The sequence below is a fragment of the Helobdella robusta genome (assembly GCF_000326865.2).
Source record: "Helobdella robusta unplaced genomic scaffold HELROscaffold_12, whole genome shotgun sequence".
Lineage (NCBI taxonomy): Eukaryota > Metazoa > Annelida > Clitellata > Rhynchobdellida > Glossiphoniidae > Helobdella > Helobdella robusta.
Genome location: NW_008703664.1, coordinates 3136597 through 3161650, shown reverse-complemented (window position 1 = coordinate 3161650; position 25054 = coordinate 3136597). Strand labels below are relative to the sequence as shown.

General features: G+C 31.3%; 5 protein-coding genes across 5 annotated transcripts in view; all 5 read left to right on the top strand.

The window, feature by feature from the left end:
- Nucleotides 1-1453, top strand: part of HELRODRAFT_167978 (hypothetical protein) — a gene marked incomplete at both ends in the record, with an annotated part of 2598 nt that extends 1145 nt beyond the window's left edge. The window contains 2 exons of the mRNA XM_009013686.1: nucleotides 993-1157; nucleotides 1349-1453. Of these exons, the coding sequence (XP_009011934.1) occupies nucleotides 993-1157; nucleotides 1349-1453 (270 nt within the window). The remainder of the gene's footprint in view (nucleotides 1-992; nucleotides 1158-1348) is intronic.
- Nucleotides 1454-3782: 2329 nt separating this feature from the next.
- On the top strand, nucleotides 3783-4196 carry HELRODRAFT_73069 (hypothetical protein; the record flags this gene model as incomplete). The annotated part of the gene is made up of 1 exon (XM_009013685.1): nucleotides 3783-4196. A coding segment is annotated over one exon (414 nt), but the record flags the coding sequence as incomplete, so codon positions are not given.
- Nucleotides 4185-4970, top strand: HELRODRAFT_72994 (hypothetical protein; the record flags this gene model as incomplete). Its single annotated transcript, XM_009013684.1, has 1 exon — nucleotides 4185-4970. One exon carries the CDS (start codon nucleotides 4185-4187, stop codon nucleotides 4968-4970), a length of 786 nt encoding a protein of 261 aa, XP_009011932.1.
- Nucleotides 4971-7724: 2754 nt separating this feature from the next.
- On the top strand, nucleotides 7725-15492 carry HELRODRAFT_190383 (hypothetical protein; the record flags this gene model as incomplete). The annotated part of the gene is made up of 14 exons (XM_009013683.1): nucleotides 7725-7824; nucleotides 8237-8346; nucleotides 11015-11083; nucleotides 11185-11223; nucleotides 11355-11456; nucleotides 11621-11724; nucleotides 11970-12096; nucleotides 12300-12391; nucleotides 12680-12765; nucleotides 12842-12973; nucleotides 13451-13549; nucleotides 13673-13812; nucleotides 14407-14445; nucleotides 15250-15492. 14 exons carry the CDS (start codon nucleotides 7725-7727, stop codon nucleotides 15490-15492), a joined length of 1482 nt encoding a protein of 493 aa, XP_009011931.1.
- A 2210-nt stretch (nucleotides 15493-17702) lies between these two features.
- HELRODRAFT_97359 (hypothetical protein) lies at nucleotides 17703-21861 on the top strand (the record flags this gene model as incomplete). The annotated part of the gene is made up of 7 exons (XM_009013682.1): nucleotides 17703-17891; nucleotides 17952-18114; nucleotides 20356-20587; nucleotides 20671-20807; nucleotides 20916-21102; nucleotides 21536-21708; nucleotides 21798-21861. Coding segments are annotated over exons 1-7 (1059 nt in total), but the record flags the coding sequence as incomplete, so codon positions are not given.
- Between the last annotated feature and the right edge of the window lie 3193 nt (nucleotides 21862-25054).

Here is a 25054-nt window from a genome sequence, read left to right as displayed (position 1 = left end):
AAACGTTCACCAAAAAACTTTAGTGAGAAAAATCGAAAAAAACGAACTACAAACATATTAACGCCAAACATTCGGTAGAATTTATAGAATATTGTAAAAATTATGGTCTATTACCAACACACACACACACACACACACACACACACACACACACACACACACACACACACACACACACACACGCACACACACACACACACACACACACACACACACACACATATATATATATATATATATATATATATATATATATAATGCAAAAACAATTAAATTCGAAAAGTAGTCAAAATCAGAATATAATCGAAACAAAAAGTACTCGGAATCGAAAAAGTATCCGAATTGGTAACTGAAAAAGAATTTGTCCCTAGTCCGAAAATTCAAGATTTTTTTTAAAAATCATTAACAACTAGCGAATAAAAAATATAAAAAATATTATAATTATTCCACATATACACGAGCGGGACTTATAAAAAATCTTATTTGCTCTTTATCTTGCTTTATTTCAAAATTGAATTAATGATTCCTCTGAACCTAGATAGAGCGTAATAGACCTTTTTTTTTAACAAAAATACTTTTCAAAATGTATTTAATGCTTTCACACATTTTTTAAAATATTTTCTGACATAAACAAACAGTTAATATATCGATTAATATGAAACTTGGTTTTAAAGAGTTTGTTTGACCTTTGACCTGAAGACGTTTTGGATCTCAAGACATGCTCCGAAGATGTTTTGTAAAAGTTTAAATAATATTCTTGCATTGGAATTTTTTCAGTTCAACCCGACAATTTCAGAATTTTATAATTAAATTTATGAAACATTTATTTTGTCTTAAATTTATAAACATAAATCTCGCATCAAGTTTATTAATTTATACACATACGTTATAACGCTTACATGAATAGTGTGTGGTCACAATTTGAAACTTAATCAACTAATATACAACTTATCGCAAACAAAATTTGATAAATACTACTGAAAACCTTGAAGGTGAAATACACATTAGATGAGCAAGGAGGTAAGCTGGAGATCGACCGCATATTGGACCAGGAAAGTATGGGAGCGACAGGTAGGGACTACCACATGGGTCCGTGCAGTAGCTTCAACTCGCTGGTTTTCGGTGGACTCAGTCACAAAATTTACAACAATCATAAAGTAAAATTTATTTATTTTATTAAGTTTGTCTTTTTACATGATAGCCACATCTTTTATCATTTGATAGGAAACATTACAGAATCTTCACAACGTTTCATTTCTTGAAGACAATGAACCAAACGAGGTAACCTTTTACATTTTAACGATCGTCATTGTATTTTGAATTTAAAAACTTTTCTACCAAAAAACAGATTGTGAAACATCGTTTTTCCGGTTGTATAAGAAAATTGAACATTGATGGCAAACATCCCATCATTCCACCTAAATATTTCGCTGTGTCGACATGTGAAGAATAATGACTGATTGACCAAGTTGCCACATTTACTTTCCGTGTCGCTAGGCATGGAAACATTTGCATAATTAACAAATAAAAATACTGTTTAACTGCGGCGGTGGTGTGATAAAACTTTAAGAGAAAGGATTGTGAATGAATCCAATGCTCATCAACCATTTTTAATATGTTTGCGTAAATAATGTGTTGAACTTAAAGCTGTATTTCACAAATTTGTTTGCTTGATACATATTACTATTATTTTTATTAAACAGTAGAATTGCTAATTGCAAAAAATTGCATAATTTGTTATTATTTAAAAACAATTTGTTTTTTTTCCATTTCATATCTTATTAGATGAGAACTAGTTGAATGAAAACGTGACATAAAAATTGTGTAAATAACATTTGTTTTAAAAACTATTTTTAGAGTAAACTTTTTTAAACATACACATTTTTGTTTTCACGATAATTTATTTAGGCTGGTTTAGCTGACCAAGCCAATGAATTACAATTTTTTGACTATATGATATGACTTGTTAGCCAGTCGTCTCTTTATGCTCTTTCATTGACGGACATGAAAATATTGAAAACTTATTAAGCGCTGTTAACTCTCTACATTTTTCAAACATTCATCTTAACTTTAATAAATTTAAATAATTCTATAGTAGATGAACAATTCCGAAAGGATTTGCTTAAAAATTTTATTTTGTTAATGTTATTTTGCTATGCCACAAGCTTATTTTTATTTACTTTACTATGTGCTTACGTGAAAATCCGTGTATGAACTATGAATGCTATAGATATCATCTTGTAAGGAAACATTATAGTTTTGGTGGTGGATAAATTAATACCAAACAATCATAATCACGGATTCATAGTCTCTCTCTCTTTTCTCTCTCTCTCTCTCTCTCTCTCTCTATATATATATATATATATATATTAAATATAAACAATTACTTGGAAAAGAACAGTTTTACAAACACCACAGTCTTTCATATTTTCATTTAACTGGAAGCTTGAAATTCGATGACAATCTAATTGTAATGTTGAAAATTGTAATACATACAAAATACCCGCCATTTTTTAATTAATATCTTAGTTATTTTCTGCTGCATCATGTTGCCAAATGTTAGTGAATTAGAGTCTTCGTAATCCATTGTAAATTATTTTATAACCAATTAACGAATTAACTAATAAATTATTTTTAAATTTATTTGATTGTTTTTTTTTAATATGTATTCGTTTATTCACTTAACACTGAAACAGTTTTTTTTTGTATTTTCAACTTGTTGAGCAAAAATAGTCACAAAGTGATATGATGATAAATAGTGATGGCCTGACCAAAAACTTGCTAAGAAGTAAGAAACGACTTCAGCATCATCAAACGTTGCGCCTACCAGATAAATAACACTACACTCACATGGTAAAACCGATGAAACCATAAATATATATGTTTGAAAACTAATTTAATTTCATCATTTGTGGGGAATAATATTGTTGTACTTGAGAAAATGTTAAAGTATGCCAAACCTACTTTGAAATGATTTCCTATTTGAAGAATATAAAAAAATATATTACCATATACCATATTCAGAAATTTTATAATTTGTTTCTAGTCAAAAATATTTTGTTTTGCATGATAAATTTGTATCAAATTTATATAGCCATGCAACGTGAATCAGAGATGGAAAAAGTTGGCAGCAATAATGCGTTGAGTGTTTTCCAAATGGTGTAACAGCGTTAAAAATATAGAACGAGCATAATCATACGTAGGGGGAAGGCGTGCACATTCGATCGGTGTACACAGTCAATCGGAACGTTTGTTTTCGAACGCACTCTTATTTTGTAAAATATAAAGTACCACGTGGACGACAATATAGGTGACCTCGTTGTTTATCGCCATTTTAACAGAAATCATTCGCGGATAAAATATTATAAATCTTTTATGCATTTTAACGAATACAAAGTAAATATTGTACACCATCGAACGAATTAAGCTGTACATAAGGTAGGTACGGTTAGATATACCTGTGTTGCATTATTGATATATTATTGTATATACTATGCGTGTGTATTCATAAATTTTGTGGTAGGAAATACCCATAAAAGTTATAGGTAGTATAAAAATCATAGGCATGGACGTACACAGTCGATCGTCATAGGAGTGTACACAGTTGATCATTGATCGACTGCGTACTGCTTTTAATAATGAACTAATTTATGCCTATATTATTATATTTATATTATTATTATGCTATCAATTTTTTTTAATTCACATGTGACATAAACCTATATAGTTCTGCTTTATATGTTTCAGATTAACAAGCTGAAAATTTTTTATCTGTGGTCGAAATGGGTCGAAAAAGAGTTGTTGAAAGAAAAAAAGGAGCAGTGTTATCAGAATCTATGAAACAGGCTGTCACAATTGTGCTGAACAATACAAACACAATTAGAGGAGCATCTAAACTTTATAAAATACCATATGGTACATTACATTCATATGTAGCAAAAGCAAAAGATGTTGGATTGGATAGCATGAGGTTTGAGGCTAACTACTATGTGCGAAAGATTTTCTCTGTTGATCAAGAGACTTCAATACATAATTATCTAGTAAAATCTAGTGAATATCATTATGGATTATCGAGAAAAGAGGCTAGAAAATTAGCATATGGTTTTGCTGTACAAAACAATGTAGAGCATCCACCATCTTGGGATGCAAATGAAACTGCAGGAAAGGACTGGTATAACCAATTCATGCACAGACATCCGGATTTATCTCTTCGTAAGCCAGAAGGAACTAGTCTTTCGAGAGCTACAAGCTTCAACAAGCATAACGTCTCACAATTTTATAAAAATTTGGATGCTGTATATAAGCGATATAACTTTGAACCACAAGATATCTTTAACTGCGACGAAACTGGTTGTACTACAGTACAAAAGACCACTAATGTCAGGGTAATAGCAGCCAAATCTAATCGTCAAGTTGGGCGTGTTACTTCGGCGGAAAGAGGCCAGGTTGTTACTGTGTGTTGCACTATCAACGCCATTGGTAACACAGTTCCGCCTTTCATGGTTTTTCCTAGAGTCCACTATAAAGACAGGATGATTAAAGGCGCTCCACCAGGAACATGTGGAGCCACTAACCCTAGCGGCTGGATGACATCTGAAATATTTATGAAATTTCTAGCACACTTTGCAAAACATTGCAAGTGCTCAACTGAAAAACCTGTGTTGTTAATATTAGATAATCATGAGAGCCACATATCCCTACAATCCTTGGACTTTTGTAAGAATAATGGAGTTGTTCTATTGACTTTCCCTCCACACTGCAGTCACCGGATGCAACCGCTTGATGTTGCTGTTTATGGTCCGTTCAAACAATATTACACTCATGCATGCAATGATTGGATGAATACACATCCTGCAACACCAATGTGTATTTTTGATATTTCAGAAGTTGTTGGTGTCGCTTTTCCACTGGCTTTCACACAGAAAAATATCAAATCGGCATTCTCTTCTACAGGTACTAAATTTAAATAAATTTCAAATTAAATATTTATAGCATTTATTTACAATGGAAAAAGAACTTTCACATTTGCAGAGATTTGTTTTGATGTGTTGCAAAAAATGTTGTGAATTGTGTATAATTCTAAACCTTATAATTCTTGTATAACATATTCTAACATTAATTACTTCATAACATTTTTACAGGAATATATCCATTCAAAAGCAATAACTTTGATGAATCAGAATTTTCAGCTTCCTATGTCACTGACCGACCACAACAAGATGTAGCGACTCCAAATGTTATTGATGTACAACAACCAGGTCCGGATGCAATTACCCCAAATGTTAGCGATCGGATACAACTGGGACTGCATGCAATGACTCCAAATCGACTACAACTTGGATCACATGCACCATCTTCAGATCTCACCGATCAAATAAGTATGAAGTCTCCAGAAGACATACGACCCTTTCCAAAAGCAACTCAACGAAAAACAATGAAAGGAGGTAGAAAGAAAGCAACAACGAGAATTTTAACTGATACTCCAATTAAAAATATGTTACAGGAAGAATTGATTGCACGTCTTTCAAAAAAAACTGCAGCAAAAAAAACTTTGAAAATAAATCCTGTCAAACGCAAGTTAGATATAAAAACATCTATGGAAAACCCCATCAAGAAAAGAAAAACAGTTGTGCGACAAGATAAAACAAAGGTGACACCTAAAGTAGGTAATTTTGGAGAAAATTCCGCTGGAAAAACAAATGGGACTAAAATAAAAGTGAACCATGCCATTGAACCAGACTTTGAATCCGAGGATGAAGCAGAAGAAGAATTTCGGCTTAGATTACAGAAACAGAAAAAAAAAATAGTTGTGTCTGGCCAGAAGGATTGTGATGATATTGAGCTGTGTGATGTAAATATTTCAACATTACCACAATTGGAAAGTGACAGCAGTAAAGATGAATATAATGTAGGAGATAAAACTGAAGAAACAGGTGAATTATTGTATGATTTTTCCGAACTTAATGATGGTGAATTTGTCATTGTAAAATTTGAAATGATGATGAAAACAGACAAGAAGAAAATTGTTCATTATATCGGCAAATTAACAGAGAGAGATGGTGAACTAATGATTGTGTTTTTAAAAAGAGAAAAGTCTACAGCATTTCAGTTTATAATCTCAAATGAAGAACCATATGAAATTGATAAAAATGACATTGTTTGTAAGCTTCCAAAACCAGTTTGTCATGGTGGAACTGCCCGGGCCTCAAGGCATTTAATATTTCCTGTTGATCTGTCAGTCATTGAAAATCTATCTTAGTTTGTGGCCTTTGAAGGGAAACTTTCACTTAAAAACATTATTTCTACTAGTACTAGTTTAGTATTACCAACTAGTTCAGTAAAACTGTTAATATTTATTCATTTCTTTATTTTAGATTAGTATAATGAGAAGAATTGTAGAAAAACTTATATCTACATAAGGACATTTTACTAGAAGAATTCACATTATAACAGTTTTCTAAATCAGTATTAAATCACTAATTTCTGTATGTTTTTAAATTCTTATCAACACTTAATTAAATGCTTGGCAAACTTAAAATTGTGTATTTGTAGTAGTGATCGGATGTGTACTTACATGTGATCGGATGTGTACACTGGTTGTACACAATCGATCGTTTTCAGTAGGTCATTTTGAACTCCATTTTGCTCAAAACCATTCCAATTAGATAAATGCACTAGGTAAAATTTGAAGTTTTAATAATAAAGGCATAAAACAAATATTTAGAGAAGATGCTATCTCTTAAACATTTTAAGTTATAGCCATTTTTGTAAAAAGTGATCGACTGTGCACTCCTTCCCCCTATAACAGATTTATTAATGGAAACAATTTTAAAATCGATTTTCAACTTTTATTTTCAGCATTGTTTCTTATGTTTTTTTTCTCAAATTTAATTTCTATTAACTTTGTTTTTAATACAACCACTTTTTTAAGTAATAAATTTAATGTTTAAATTATAGCGGCGTTAAAATAAATAAATTACTTAGTTCGGTAGAACTGTCAATATTTTTTTTTCGTAGTAAAATTAAAAAAATTTAAAATAGGAAATTAAAATTAATTAATTAATTCTACGTTTGATAATACAGCAATAAAGAAATACACACTGGCATCTATGAACAAGCAAACAGTAAACGAATCAACGAATCAACAATTTATAAAATGGTAAATCCCGATAAAAAATTAAATATTGAAAATTTCAGAACTAGGTGTATTTTCCAGCAAATTAATCGTCAACTGTTTCAATTCAGAGTCAGCCTTGATAGATTCATTCACGTCTCTATTCTGCGATATTCCGCACGTTCAATTTATTATTATTTTTATTTAATTATTTTTTTGTCATTATTTTTATTCTATCGGCCTGCTTATGTTGAATTACTCACAAGACTTTTTATTTTCTATTTATGTATTCTACCAAAACTCTCATCGACCATTAACGAGAAAATTCGAATTGAAGGACAGAAAGTTAAGGAATTGAAATGAAACAGCATCAAAGCAATGCATTTTTATTTGTAAATTTCACGTTATCACACCACTTCAAAGATATTTTTTCATAGAAGTAATATTAAAACCGTCGGAAAATATTTAGTATATTAAAAAATTTGATACTGAACATGAATAATTGCGTTTAATGTTAGAGTAGTTAAAACTAAATATAATTTTGTTACCTCTTAGTTATACAATTGAAATGTTAATTGAATAAACTTGTTTCGAGTCAGGCCGCATTGATATGCAACAGGCCCTTCAGTTCAATGTCCAACTTCATTCTATTTTACTCGTAGATCATTCTTGGCATCAAGATATCATAGATTTTTATGTAAACAGTAACGGTAGGCGTGAATGGATAGAACTTGCTTGACGTGTGAATGTTTCAACACTTCGACGACTATTGAAGACGTCGCGAGAGTTTCGAGATTTCGCTTGATTTTATAAATTTTATTGAAATTATTCAGGATTAGCATGAATTTTAAAAAGTAATAATCTAATTTTAAAATGAAGATTAGTTTAATTAATGTAGTCGTATCTTTAGCGTTTTTTTTGTCCACAGTTGTAGCTCAATATGGGTAACTTTTTAAATGTTTCATTTTAAAAAATTATTTAAGTACTACATGCCTGTGGAACGTCAATTTACTGAAATTTTGATATCAAATAAATGTTTTATTTTTGTTTTTTTTTGGTAAATAAAATATTTAAAAGATAACAACTATTCTATTAATTTCAGACCGCGAATACTTGTGAAAGGCGGAAATCTTGTGTTCGAAGGAGCTGCCAACAAGACTATCGAGTTCATCTCCGGAGTAGATGGAAATATCTTCATCAGCGGCTACAACATAAAGGAAATTGTGGAAAAGGTTAGTTTCCATTTTAGTATATTTAGTTAATGTTTATTAATATTAATGATTTCGATATATTATACGGAATTCTTATACATTACCCCGACACACTGTCTCTCACTACGATTTACTCTCTCCTTAAGAATAACTTAATTAAATTATTGTTTATATATACGGTGGCCACTAGCCTTTAAAAATATATTTAGGTTTTACTAACGGAATTTGATTTGATTCTTGAGCTGCTCTGCTAATGCTGTCGAACTAATGGGCAAAATGTATAGAAAGCCGTGAACCCAAAAAAATTTATATGTTTGTAACATTTGCGTCATAACATATTTATTTTTCAAATTAAAAAATGAAAAATATAAGGAAAGCAACAAAGATGCATTTTTCCATCAAATATAATCATAAATTTTAAATGTTCTAGTTTAAAAATTAAAAAAATTAACAGTTTACACGAAAAAAAATTGTGTTGTAAATAAATGGCGCGGCGTATTACTATTAACATGAACAAAAATATTGAAGATTAAACGATTGAATATAAAATACGTCTAAATCTAAGCTAAGCGTAAAAATAATTTCAAAAATATATACAAATTATTTTATAATGTCATGTCGAATTGAAAGTGATTTTTTAAAAGCTGCCGTGTATTTGATTTTCAATAGTGGTCTCATTGTATTATATTTCAAAACTAAGCAGCTTTATATGTAGTTGGAAATCATCAGTGGCGGATTCTGGAGGTGTGGTGTGGAGTGCGTTCACTCACCAAGCCATTAAAAAATTTATTTTCTTAAGTAATAACAAATGCATTGGGGAAAATAGCCTTATGTTCAAATAGCAAGGTATACATTAACTATGAACACAAATGCTCCGCGACCATACCCATCTGGCTATGGATTTGGGTCGGTTAAGAGTGCATGGGAGGCAAGAATAGGTACTACGCATCCCATTCTATTAAATCATTTTCATCATTTAATGCTAATTTCACCCGCCACAATAATTCTTCATGGCTTCCATTCCTAAAATGTTCTCATCAGATTAAGAATGTTTTTAAATACGTTTTGGGTTTATATATTGGACAATTTTTTCTTACAACAGATTTTGATCAGTAAATGTCACATAGCAGCTGAACTATGTGTAGTACTTGACTTGAGTGATAACTTTAAAACGTTTGCGTCATTATGTGGAATTTAATTTGAGATCCCCGCAACATATAGGTATGCGACGTCAACGCTGTTTTCGCAACCAGTAAATTTTATGATGGGAGGAACACATAGGACAGTGTTTAGGTCAAATAATTAATTTCAATTTCTATGTGTAATTCTCTGTCAGCGTCATGTAAAAATGTATGTGTGCTACGTGTGCATGTGTGTGTGTGTGTGTGTGTGTGTGTGTGTGTGTGTGTGTGTGTGTGTGTGTGTGTGTGTGTGCGTGCAGTGGTGTATTTAGACAACTTTGATGGAAAGGGGCCAAATTATAACAGGCGAGGGGTAAACATTTTTACGGGGGGGCCAAAATTTGTGATAGTATGGCTGACAACCTTTTGTTTTGCTTAACAAACCCAATTTTTGGTCGATTTTTTACCTAAAACGGCCTTTTTTCTGACTTTTATTAAAAACTGCCCCTCGGCCCCGTTAAATTTGCCACTGTATGTGTATATTTGTGTGTGTATGTGTGTGTGTTTGTGTGTGTGTGTGTTTATAATTGTACTATGTAAACAAATGATTATGTGCACACACTGTTGTAAGCAAAGATATTAAATAGCAATGTAATATCAGTCTGCTACATCTACTCAAAATTTTTTAAGATAAATTTATAGTTTTATTTATATAAATTAAATTTGAGATTTTATTTTAATGTTTTCTTCTTAGATATCCACATTGTCATCACAACAACAAGGGTACACGCAACTGGTTCGTAGTACAATTCTTAAAATTTAAGAACTTGAATTTAAGTAATTATTTTTAATTTTTAATTTATATATAATATATTACATGTATGAATATATTAATTTGTTTTAAACATTATAAAATTTTCATATTTTATAAATATTATTTAATTTACATTTATTTAATAATCGAACTATGAATTTATGGATTACTTTATTGAATGTTGGGGATTACGCTTAGTTAAGAATAAGATTTACTCTTTTGGAATGCCCCATTATGTAACAAATTTATTGTTCATAATAAACGAGTTAATAATTATATATATATTATATATATATTATATATATATATTATATAATTGTAACATAAAGATCTGTATATTAAATTATTGTGTATTTTTTTTGCTATATTTGTTTTGTAATGATAACATAAAATAAATTTTTTAGATCAGAACCATATCATTTCACAGTTTTATTTATCAAGCTTGATTAACATATAAACAAAGACATAACCAGCCACTAGTTTAATTTAATTATAATATAAATCAGTAATGTGATAAACTAGAAAGGTAACGTAATTTAAATTTGAACTTGTAAATATAATTATATAACTCATCAAAATTATTAGACCACTAGGCACTAAGACAACAATAACTTGTTGAATTTATTAGTATTAATTAGTATAGTTAATTGTTAATGGTACAATCAATTTTTAAATTTTTACTTTGTTATGAAAATAGTTAAAAGTGATAAGCATATTTTAATTTTAAATTGTTTCTCCACTGGTACTGGTACAGATACCTCAGGCATTTGGGACTGCTAAACCGTATCACTATGATCAGACCATCACAAGCATAAACAAAAGGGTGGGTACAGTAAATATTCTTCACATAGTAATTGAGAAATCATTATAATGTTACCTTGTTCAAATTTATATTTTAAATAGTGTTTTAATTTCATTTTTTAGATTGATGAATTAGAAAAAATTGTTCAGGATATGAAAGCAGTTAGATTTTTTTAATTAGTTTTTGCAATGGATATTATTTATTCTGAAAGTTCAACAATTACAGCCCTTTTTTAAGATTAATAATTATAATTATATTATACAACATAAAGAATAAATCAACATTTTCAAAGGCGCTAATAAAAGATGAATGCTCATCAAATCCTTGTTTCTATGGAGCCACTTGTGTTAATGAGTTCAATGGTTTTATGTGCATTTGTACATCTGGTTTCACGGTATTGTATATGAATCAACATTTGTTTTTGAATAATTTCGGTGTTTTTATTATGTTAGATGGTAAACTTTTGTTCACATTTTGAAGTAAAATATAATTAGATGGTAAAACTATGTTCACATTTTGTTTTAGTAAATTAAAATAATGGGAATATTTTATATTTAGGGAAAGTTGTGTGATGTGGATGTTGATGAATGTGTCACGCTGAATAACACGGATGTTGGTTGCTTCCAACCAGAGAAGTGCTTCAACTTTTTGGGTGGCTTTGCGTTAGTTGTGGTGCATACCAATTACTGCAATTGCTCTTATTCAAATAGATCGATAATTAATTAATTAATTACTAGATAATTCAACAGAAGTCAAAAAAGTGAGACAAAAGTCCAACTTTTTATTTATTTATTTGTTTGTTGTTTGTCATTCATTAATTCATTCATTCATTCATTCCTTCATTCATTCATTCTTTCATTCATTCATTCATTCATTCATTCATTCATTACGTTAATTGTTTAATCAGATGTGAATGCCCACCTGGACGCTATGGGGCAAGGTGTCATAACACGGCAGGTACATGTGGTTCGTCATCAAATGTTGAAATGTGTGGGCACGGTACTTGCTACCCCATCTATGGAGATACATCAAACGTTTGTAAATTTGTTTTACCTCCTTTCTTTTCAACTTTATTATTTTTTATGTTTCTGTCTATTAACTTGCACAGTTTGTAACTCGGATTAAATTTTTAGCATTAATATTTTCAATTTATACTCTTTTTATTAAGAAGATGCTACTACGGTATTCGTTAAATAACTTCAACATTTTTATTATAATTTCATTTTTGACTATGAAGCGGAAATATTCATGTCAATGTGACCCTGGATGGCAAACTTACTATAGAGTGAACAATTCAGCTTGCATAAGTGATATCAATGAATGCCAAAGGTATAAACTATCTAAATGAAACTTTATCAGCATTTGTTTTTAATTGTTTAACTTTCCTAACATCCTCTTTGTTTTTTTTCAGTTAAAAATACTCTTGCAGTTATAAATACTGATGCAAAGTGAATTAGCAACCCTTTATGCTGAGATCTAATACTTACAATTCTATCCTATTATCGTGACCATGTCCGAGTTTTTAAACTCACATCTTTTTTTCGAATTCATTCTGTTATTAAGAAACTGATCGTTGATTTGTGTTTATTTATATTGAACTGTTCATTGAACTTGCAGTAGTGGTTTCTATCCATGCTCGGAGGAACCATACGTGGAATGTGTTAACACGATGGGCTCGTTCAGATGTAAAGATTGCCCAGCTGGTAGGCCCTCTTCCATTCCTAGTCATCAGGCACTCCTTGTTAATATTTATTGGACAAACGTGAATTTTCATCGCAGGTTTTTACGGTGACGGTAGAACATGTCGAGACGTAGATGAATGTGCAGTTAACAATGGCGGTTGCTCTCTTGAACCACTTGTTTCATGTCAGAATACCATTGGCTCATTCAGATGCGGTGACTGTCCAGCGGGTTTGTGTTTCCTTGAATGTTATTCCTATATGCTTCAAATTTTAAATACTTCTAAATACCATCCCATTTCACTTTTTCCATAATTTCATGTTTTTTTTTTTATGTAGATCCAATTGAAATTTTGATTGTATGTTTTTTCAATGGTCGGTTACATTATAAGTAACATTATTACAAATGTTTTTTTTCTTCTCATTTTGTTATTAAAGAGTAACTACGCAGTTGAACAGCGTCACATTCCTTGTTTCCTTTTAACTCCAAATAGTTATCATAACTACTCTATAGTTTCTAATATTTCTTGCCCAGTAATTTTGATTTGATCGATCAAATTTAAAATTATATTTTATCATTTATCAATAAGTTTAATAAGCAAAAAAGACTGCAAGAGTTTTTTTTAATTTGTTTTATGTAAGTAATTTATTTTTGAAATTATGGCTGATAAATTCAATGAAAAAATTACCAAAAAAAACCTTTTTTTAGGTTACAAAAGCGGACCTATCAACACTTGTATTTTATTGGGAGTTTGTGAGTCTAACAATGGAGGATGTCACCCAATGGCAGACTGCACCCCTGCCCCTGGTTTGTTTTTTTTTTTAAAGAATTGTCATAATAATTGTCAGATAAATTTTTTATGTTCATGTCGGTCTGAGGCATTTTCATTATTTTGATAAAAATCTTTTAATATTTATCTTTTCAATGTAGCTAACGTAGCTGATGGTCAACTGGTGAAAATTTGTACGATGCATCTACTTAAAATATGTATGCTCGTTTGCGTACTACTAAACGTCCTTAGAGACGTGTGGAATATTACGCTTCCTTTACAGCTCGTCTCCCACCAAAAGGTGTCAGCGGCGCGCACACGACCAACGTGAACACGCGCGAATCTGCGCGGAAATCTTTTTGCATTCGAATTCAGTCAGTCACTCTTTTGCCAAATCTGCACTTGGTTTTTTTGACTCTTTTGTCTGGAACTTTCCACCTCTTTCTCTGACTACTTCTTCATCAAGTTCAGAGCGGATCTCAAGACTCATCTGTTTGCAAAATTCATTGATGAGCGCTGTTGAACGTCGCGGAAATAGCGCTTTATAAACTAATTGATTGATTGATTGATTGACTGAATTTAACGCAGAGCCAGGGCCCTTCAATCATGAAACTGCAGAAAAAAGTTTTTTTTACTAATCGTGTAGCCAATCACTAGATTAACTTATCTCAGGAAGCAATTGATGCCAATTATTTGAATATTTTTAAAAACCGTATAGACTGTATATTAGATGAATAACTTGAAGCTGTTACAGTGCTGTAACCTGACCCAGTGCACAAAAAAGCATCACAACATATGTTATTATTATTATAAAATATTTTTAATTTAGCTTTTTCAATTTTCTAAAAATGTGAATAATAATTTTCAGTTATTCTTTTTTAACGTTTCAATACAGGCGTTGGTTGGATGCAAAGAACTTGCAAATGTCGGGACGGTTTGATTGGCGATGGGGTCGGTTTTTCTGGTTGCAGGAATGACAAAAATATAACGATAGATAGTTGCTTGAACAACTTCTGCCAACATGGAACTTGCAAAGTCTCTTTTGTTTGTTTATAACTTTCGTGTGTTTATCCGTTTGCTATTTTTTTTATCCGTATGTGAAAAATCCATCAGTCGCCTAAGCGTGTACCATTTAATAATAATAATTGTTAATTTAATTGTTCATAATTTAATTCTTCACAATTTAATATTTTACATGAGTTTGTGAGACGTGAGAGGTTGAGAACTAGCGGACAGCAGTAGAGGTTGTTATTAATATTTAAACCCGTTGGACCTATACGATGAAGTAGTTCGTTAAATATGAACAAACTTAATAGTACGAGGCCACAACGAATGACTGGAAGGTGATATTGTGTTTGACGGTTCAATCAAACTGAATGAATCCAATCTCTGTTTGAAGGGGTCCGTGACAGAAATTGTGAATATCTTGAAATATATTGAAATCTGATGGAAATCTCCTGGGCGAAGTTGTGGATAATTTTATTTCTGGAACGAGAAATTTGAAACCTCATTTAATTACGATGTTGTTATTCTTGTTTTTACATGTTTTATTGATTTTTCAAATTTGTTAGACTTTAAACCATGAGGACGTGATGTAGGTAGATACAGTTTAGTTTTAAAAAATATTTCTTAAGCTGAGAAGTAGTTACAATCTTCGTGACTACAACATTTACACGTATTTTTTATGTCCAATTGAGTTTTAGTTGTTATTAATAACAACAAAATAAAACTTGCTCAGCCAACGACAGCCGAAATGTATGTATGTACATGTGAGCTAGGCTGGGCTGGCCCTCTGTGTGAGAGACAAATTTCGAGAAACTGCTCACTCAGTCCTTGTAGAAACGGTGGCACATGCATGCCTCTTGGTGACGAACTTATTTGCCTCTGCCCACCTAGGTTCACTGGGTACGCGTGCGAAATTCCATTCAATGGCAAGTTGTTTTGTTTTCTTTTAAAACTTTCTTACCTGATAATTTTTTAGACATGGCATTTCTACCGACTGAGCTAACTCTATGACCAACTAATTTCATTTCATTAAAATTATAATCATTTATGAACTTTTTCTTATTCCTTTCGTTCGAGTAATTTATTTTTAAATTGTCATTTAGCAGACAAAGCTTTCAAGAAATGCTAATGATAAAAACTATAAAATATATAACTCATTTGACTTGAGCAGCTTGCGGTGGAAAATTGACTGGACATGGTGGAATGGTCAATTTCAATGGAAAACTAGCATCGGATTTTCAAAATTCTTCTTGTATATGGAATATTGAAGGCCCCGTCGGACATGTAATAAAAATTGCTTGTTTTTACTAATTTCTGATTAAAACTCTAAATAATGTATCAAAACTTTTTGTAGTATAGCTCATGTCATTCTTTTATCGTTAACTCATAAAACATTTATTTCTCTGTCGTCATTATAATACTTTATTTTTTAATGACATTTTGTGTTTGATTTTGAAGATACTTTTAATTGAGCCCTGATCTGTATCTAATACAACTATTCACTTGACGAATTTTTATTTGTTCATTGAAAATACTTTTGATGTGGTTTGAAGTTCATCGTTAAGATTTTTTTATGTTATATAAGGACTTCGAATTTTTTTTCTATCTGTTACGTCTGTGAATATCTAGATAAACTAATTTTTAAAACAATGTCAAAATGATTATATAAAAAATTTAATCTATCTGACACGTTGTTCGTTACTTGTTTTAGTATATTCGGCTGAAGTTCATTAAAGTGTACGAGAGTCAAAGTCAACCTGCATCGGGTTGTCCACTATGGACATTGGAAGTTTTGGATGGCTCGCGCTGGGACAGCAATCAACTGAAGAAAGATTGCAGCCAGCGTTTGTTACAGAACAACATAACTTCGCGTGACCATAAAATGACCTTGAAGCTCACTCACGAGCTTCTCCAGGAGGAGTTGTTTCAGGCACAATGGACGGCTGAGACTGCAAGTTTGTTTGTTGCTTTTTGACGGATTACGTTGGAAACAACGTGGATTAATGAATCTCAATGTAACTTGAAAACATATGTAATACTCAATTTGAAAATGTCGTCATTTTATGAATATACTTTGAAAAAGCTAACGTTTTTGACTAGCTGCTTTTACGTTTAAATACAATCAACTAGTTTTTGTATTTTTGGATTATTTGCTTTTCTTGCCCAAGATGCTGTTCACTATAAATGTGTCATTAATCATTCAACCAATGAATGGTACTTTGTGCTGAGGTCCACTGTTTTTGGATTTCAAAAATTCTTTTCTATCTTTGGCTAGTTTAGTTGAGTTCAATATTCCCATTCAATTTTGTCATTCATACATTTTTCGCAGGTTTTCCAACTTTTTTCTTTCAGTATCGCCTTCTCATTAGTGGATCCTACTAATTTATTATCTGGTATTCTTCCAAAATGAATCCCAGCTCTGTACTTTGACATGAAATAATAACAAATAAATATTTGTTTCTTAGGTTTGTTGCCTATAATTTCGTTTTTCTCGTTCTGTCTCCAGGTAATTCCTATTAATTTTCTGTAGAACTCATTTTGAAATGCTTCCTACCCGTCATTGTTTTTCTTCTTAATTTTCCAAGTTGGTAAAAACGAACGTTTTTATTTTTTTGACTTTATTTTGAGATATATTACCACTTTTCTAATTTTTTTTTTCAAATATGCTTACTCCCCTCGTGTTTATGTTTTTTTTGTTTAATTAAAAAAAACGATTACATGAAAATAAGAATCAGTCAAAATTAATTCTCGCCTTTAACACTTTAAGGGGTTGTTGGAGGAACCACCAACTTTAAAAATCCCTTCCTGTCTTTTCTCACTTTTTTTGAGTTTTCATTCTTATTCCAGTCGAATCTGCAATTTCTCCTATCCATCTCTTGTCGTTTTTTTCCAGTTTCTTTTTCTCATTAGCATTAATAAATTTTATGAATTGCATTGGTTGGGGATTGATCGACGAAAAAGCTTTCAGCTTGCGATTAGATTTCTCAAATACTTAAGCTCTAAAATCTTTGTGCAAGTTTGCACCTGGCTCATAATTCCAGTGTGTACTGGTTTATTATTATAAGCAGTCTTCCAAATGCATTTTTATCTATTTCCATAGTTACAAAAATTTAATTATTTTTCAGACTTTATATTTATTGAAAATGCAATTTTTGTTTGATTGTTTAAAAAAAGTTATTTGAATTTTCTTCAGAATGCGGGGGCATTATATCATTGCCGTCTGGCATTATTAACAGTCCCAATTATCCGTGGGATTACTCGAACAATCTGATGTGTGAGTGGGTCGTGCAAACCAATCCCATCTCCGTCATCGAGATCAACGTCATCGATGTTAACATTGAATACAGTAACAACTGCATCAAGGACAGTATCGAGGTATGAATGAAGTAATTTGATAGTTCAATATGGTTATCTAATATTATTTTTGCAATGAAGATTATGGATGGGTTTGATTCAGAAAGTCAGCTTCTGCAAAAGATATGCACGTCAGACGTTCATATGACTCTCACATCGTCTGGACCAAATATTTTCATTCGTTTCATTTCTGACAATGACCAAACTGCTAAAGGATTTCATTTCGCTTTCAGAACGAGGAAAAGTATGAATTTGATAAAAGTCGTTTCCATCTGAAATCATGATTATTATACAAACTTTTATTTTTTTCACAAAAGGGTCGTGTGGTGAGGTTTTCATGAATGCTCTCAATGGCAGTTTCACATCTCCAAATTATCCTCACTTGGTTAACGATGTAACAACGTGCATTTGGATCATTTCGGCCGGCGACCAATTTGTTGAATTGTCGTTTGAGAACATGGTGCCAGGTGTTAATTCACTAAGATGTAACAAAGATTATTTAGAGGTTCGCTCATGTATATAATTCATTGTAATTTTTTATTTTATTTTGTTGATAAAAACAATATAAGTTTTTTAAAAGAGCAAATGAGTCTCACGTTCTTTGAAACTTCGTAATAAATACATATTGCTATTTAAAATTATAATAATTGCTATATAATATAATATAATCATTTAAAAGGAACCCTTTAAATTTGTTTAAAAAAATCAGATAAGATCAGGAATAAATGAGACAGGAAGCTTCTTGGCTCATCACTGCAGCGGAGATAGGATTTCAAATTTTATCGGAAATACTTTCTTCATCAAATTTCAAAAACTTGAACGGCGATCAGTGTGGTCGTTTAAATTTAGCTGGACCCATTGTTAGTTTTTTTTAATGTTGGATCAATAAATCAACCAGCTATAATTGGGTTAATTAAAACGTCAATGCATGTAGATTGCAACTTTACGCTGGATGAACAAAATGGTGTTATACAATCTCCATTTTATCCCAAACCTTATCCTAGCTATGCAAATTGTCAATACAAGATTTCCAGACCGGAAAGCACTTTTATTCAAGTGACGTTCGAAGATGTAGATATTCGTGATGTGGCTGGTCCTAACAGATGTAGATCATCCTATCTCGAGGTTTGCAAAATCCTCAAACATATTCAACTATTTTTTTTCATTTAAATTCCGTGTAAAGTTGATCAGACAAAATTAGGTCGACCTACTTTATCGTGTGAGATACTTGAGCAACGTTTTTATTTTGCCAACCAATCATATGTTGTTTATTATATTTTAACTATTTAACGTATTCATCTGCATATATAAAGAAGTTATAATTAGCACTGCGTATAATTACTTGTTACAAACAGTGTAGTAAAATTTTATGTAAACAGTGTCAAATAGAAGAAAAAAAAATTTGTTAAGGTGTATAACTTATGTTTATAAGTTAGTTACCTTAATTTAGCCTAACTTTGTAGAATTTGAATAGAAAAACACAACATAATTTAAGTTTAGATGAAGGATGTTTCTTCCATCATAGAAATAAAAACTAACATAACAGAGCTACAAAATAGGAGAAACGAAATTGTGTCGGCGGAAAGTTAAAATAGATTTCAGACGCCTACTTCCCGTAGAAAGGTCTGTAAAGCGATCACACTTTGTTTCATTAGGTCATGTACATCAATTTGGGTAGAGATATGATTTAAGGGTTGAAAAGTTTGGTTCTTCATGCCAGGATCGCTCAAGTGCAACCAATCACCACACATCCATTGTGAAACTGTGTGAGTTGGTATTCGCCATTGATCTCTGGGCTTATTTATACCAGAGATGTCCGGAGATTCATAGTTTTAGCGTCTTTTTTGACGTATATTCATTCAAAAATGTGTACATTATTATTTTTTTATTCATACTTTCAAAGAATGAGCAATTTGATGAATTTTTTAGTTAATTTTTTTCATTTAGGTAATTTAACATTTTTAATAGGTTAAATTTATTTGAGTTTAACCGTAGCTTTGAAAATTAGTAATTGAAATAACGTTTGCGGCAACATAAAGTAAATTGCTATAACTTAATTGTTTGAAGTGCAAGTATTTTTTATTTTTCCTCTTAATTTGCATTGGAAAAATGTTTTGTAACTTCTCCACTGTAAAGGTGATATCAAGCAACCGAACAAGATTATGTGGGTCTTTACATTCATTTTCCGAAATTTACTTTACTGGCATCGTTTTGTTCAACTTTTTTGGTGGAATAAATGATCATAGAAGAGGTTTCAAATTAAGTTACACTACCCCGAATTCAACTTTTGATAAATTGTACTCAGGTACATTTCATGTTCTTAACTTTCTTCATGTTAATCTATCATTTTTGCATAACTTAATGTTAATGATTCAATAAAGAATAAACATATCCATCTTAATTTAATTAATTTAATGCTTATTTGGAAAAGATATTTTTAATTGCATAAGATTTATTACGTTTGAATGGAAATGAACTTTTTCAGAGGATCGATGTGGAGGTATATTAAAAGGACCTTCAGGTTCAGTGAGTTTTCCAGTTGATCCGCTCAATAGGCATGATGTTGACTGTATTTGGCTGATTGTTGTTGATCCTGGAAATATCATTTCACTCACTTTTGATCGCTTCAGTCTAGAGGCATCATCGACGGATGGTTGTCATTACGATTACCTTTCAATTTTTGCTGATAAAGAAATGAAAGTGCCTCTGACTGAAAAGTTTGAAGTTTTAGTTTTTTTGACTACTTTTTTAAACGTTGCATAAAAATGAATTTTCTGATTTGATAGATAATCAATTACAGCAATAGGTACTGCGGTGGAAAGATGCCGCCGAACGTTAGGTCCTTTTCAAACATAATGCTTTTAAGGCTTCATACTGATGAGCGAGACGAGAGTGCAGGATTTTCTGCGAGATATTTCGCCATTCCAGCTGATGAAAGTTAGTTTTTAGTGTAAAAAATCGTGTAACAGTTAATTTTAATGTTTATCGAAAACGATTTTTAGTACTCATTGTCAACCGTGAATATTGAAATAAATCTGATGACAGCTTGTGGTGGTTATCTTAGAGAACCAGTTGGAGTGATAGTAAGCCCTAATTATCCGGGTCGATATCCCGACAGCTATCACTGTGTCTGGACCATCGTGATGGAGTTTGGCAAGCAGATTCATCTGAACATCACGAGTTTGGATATGGAAGAGGACGTGGATTGTATTTCTGATTATCTGGAAATAAGGTTGACTCTTACTTCAACAACACTTTGCTGCGGCGTGATGGTCTAATGGTAAGGTCGCCTGGTGCTGTTTCGCTGTAACCGGGTTCGAATATAACAGAAAGATCCTCGCCGATCACATGCTTCGTGTGTGATGCGTCGTTTAGCATGTATTCATATACGATGTTTGTGCGCTTTGTTGAATTTTCTGAACTTTGGAAGGGTGTAATTGACCTTTAACTTTGTTAACCTTTGCTTCACTAATATCTCAATTTATTTTTGACTCTTAACAATGTTAATTTTTACTGGTTATCGTTGTTTTTAAATTATCATCATCATTGTATTTCCTAGTTATTTATTTATAAAATTTCAAATGATGGAAATAAAAAATTGAGCCTAGCTTATAAATATTTCACTCTGATTAAGTTGGAAAATGTTCATTTTCATTGACGAACAGGGATGGAAGTGCAACAGATTCTCCTTTGATTGGAAAGATCTGTCGTTTGCCTGAAGAGAATTTTATTTCAACAGGAAATAAATTGTTATTGATATTCCAGTCAGATATGAAATACAATGGAAATGGATTCAAAATAATATACGACGGTACCATAACAGGTACACGAACTGGCATTTTATATATATATATTTTAATATTTACAATGATATTTCCATTTAAATGTTCAAATTAAGTATTATTAAACATTTTATTCGTGGTTCATTTGCAAATGTTTTAATAAGATGTTTTGTTATTTTTATCAACTGGTTTCACGCTCAAATACATGAACAATTTTTAAAAATTTCGTCTGGACACGTTTGAAAAAGCTATTTGTTTAAAAAATGAATGACATTATTTAATTTTTTTTAAATTTATTTTTATACATAGTTATCAAACTTATTTATAATGTAGAGATGCACGAAATACTGAAGTTTAATGAACGCTAAACTAAACAGTTAACCCCTGACTGATTATCAACATTTGAATGAGATATGAAAAATTCAATTGAATCAAAAAGTAATTTTTGAAAGGAAAAGATACCTTAAATGTTGTTTTTAAAATTATTTGGCAAACAATTTTTCACTTTTAGAAAATGGAAAGAAATTTTTCAATTTTAAACTAGTTGAAGTTAATGAAAATTTTATTACGTATCAGAAACTAGTTAATCATCTAAATATTAATAACGCGTCGAATTATTATTCAGCCATTATTCAATTTATTATTTCAATCATCAGTTTTACGCTTGAAAGATGCTATAAAATAACAATAACAACAATAATAATAATAATGGTGATGATGATAATAATGATTATGATAATAGCGGAACAAAATTTTTGGCTGAATATTCAATGAACTGTGGAAGCTTCGGAAAACATTCTATTAATATCATATATGGAATAATTAAATCATTTGTTTTTAGGATGTGGCGGCACATTCAGAGCTTCTTCTGGTTCATTTCTCTCCCCAAACTACCCTCTGGCATTTCCTGCTGGACACCAATGCTCGTGGAAGATAATAGTTTCAAATGGTAGCCTGGTCAAATTAACTTTTAACGATTTTTCAGTGCCATCATTTTCGGAAGGGTGCAATTTTAGAAGGGTCGAGGTTGGATTTTTTAATGTATGAATAGTATTTTATTATGACTGTGTACCGTTAAATACAGTTCTGTTCAGATTGAAACTTTAATTTTTTTCGTGTCAAATACGTTTGAAAAATTTCAGCTAAAAATGTCCAAATACGATTCCAAAGTGGAGATAGTATGCGGTCCATTGTCTTCCTTAGTGTATACATCATTGGAAAATGAAATGTCAATTTCGTTGATGAATAGGATGCCCCATCCATCATCTGTCGTTAAACTTCGCGCCACCTATTATACTGGTATTTTCTTAAATGCATAATTTATATATATATTTTTTTATTATTCTTAAAAATATCAGAATCTGACAAACGCAAAAACTGTTACAACATGCGAAGCAATAGTATAAAAATGGTAAAAAAAATAAATAACGGAGAAAAAATGTTGAAGCATGAAAAGTATGGAAAAATAAAGTAATGGTTTAAAAGTCAGATAAATTAAATAATTAATTATTAGACTAGTTAATGACTTAGTAAGTTAGTTAAGTGATCAATAGGAAAAAGGAAAACTAAATTGAGTAGATGATAAGGTTATATTGAGTGCTGATGGTGTATTTAAGATGTCTTGTGATGAAGGTTGATTGAGTGGCGACTTGATAGTTATGCTTGCTTTGACGAAGGTTGTGTGTGGTAGTTTTGATTGGTGGTTGAAAAGTATGGATGACGTGGTTGTTGTTATTTTCTACTTTCTTGAACAGTCTTGAATCGAGGGTGTTGAATATCTGAGTGACGGTAGAATATGATGCAGGCAGATAGTTGAAGCGGATTAGTTTTTTTGATGAGAGATTATAGTTGCTGAAGTTGTTGTTGTGTAGCAAAACCAGACTAGGAGGGAGCTGCATATTTAATGCGTGAGATTATGAGTGATTTAGTGATGTCGAATAATTTGATGCCTCTGAGACCATGTGAGCTAAGTGTTTTGAGTGCATGAAATGTTTGAAAACATTCTGTGATGATGTGATTGATATGAGGTGCTACGTTAAGTGTGGAGGTGAATGTGATGCCTAATATTTTAAATTGACTTATGCGAGTGATTGATGGATGCTCTGGAAGTAATGATGAGTTCGAACGATTTATTGAGGTTAAATGACAGATTGCATCGATTTTACCATGTAGTTAACAAATCGAGTTCTGATTGGATTGTGTTTGAGTTAGATGACAAGGTAGAAGTTGTCAGCGTATTTGATGATTTGATTAGTGCTATGAAGAGTTTTGAGAGTAGAAGCATTGCTGATAAAGGTTGCTGGTCCAAGGACAGAACCTTGATCTACACTAGAATTAATAGGCTAGGTAGATGAAAGAGTAGAGATAAAAATAGTTGAATGATTCCTATTAGAAAGAAAATTTATTATAATATTGTAAATGTTGTCAGGTAGAGGAAGGGAGGCTAGCTTAATTGAAAGTGAGCAGTGATTGAGAGTTTCAAAAACTTTAGAAAAGTCGAGAGCAATAAGATGAACTAGCTATTAATTTTAAGAAAAGATGTTATTATAGGAGTAAAAGAGATGAGGGCAAATGTAGATAAACCAATCTATATGGCGAAATGCGAACTGATCTTGTAATAATGGTTTGATAGACGGATGATTGAAACATGGGTAGATAAATGACCTAACAATGAATTTTTCTAAAATACGTGAAAGTATGGGGATGGTAGATATTAGGCGATAATCTATTGGTGATGTTGGGTATTTTGTTTCAGGAATTTGATGAATTGTGCTGGATTTCCATTGTCATGGGATGAATGAATGCATTAAGCAGTGATTGTAGGACGAGCTTAAGATGCTGGAAACGAATGGTGCGATGAATTGTAGAAACCATGATGATAGACTGTCTGAATCTGTACCGGATGGGCAGGCTTTTTTAGCATGTGCAGGACTGAGAGTGGGTTAAACTCTTGGTGTTGGTGACGATTATTAATTGTTGTTGCTTTTGTTGGTGGAATTTTTAATTCTAATTAAGTTACAATCAAAGTCGCTGTAAAAACAAAGACGCAAAGACGGAACAATACTATATAACTACACTGATGATGGCAGTTGATGCCAAAAAGACTTTTCTGTAGTAATAACGTTATTAATAATTTTTATTTAACCTTAATAAACTCCATCAAGACGATATAAGTCTCGTTAGAAAAATTGAGAAACTCAACTACAAGTTGAATAATGCCGTGATCCTTATAAATAATTGTATATATATATATTATATGTAATTATTGATGATTTTGAGAATTATTCTAAATGTTTTCAATGTATCTTTTATACATTCAGCATACACCAAACAGCGTCATAATATATAAATAAATAAATAAATAAATATATATATATATATATATATATATATTGATGAAAA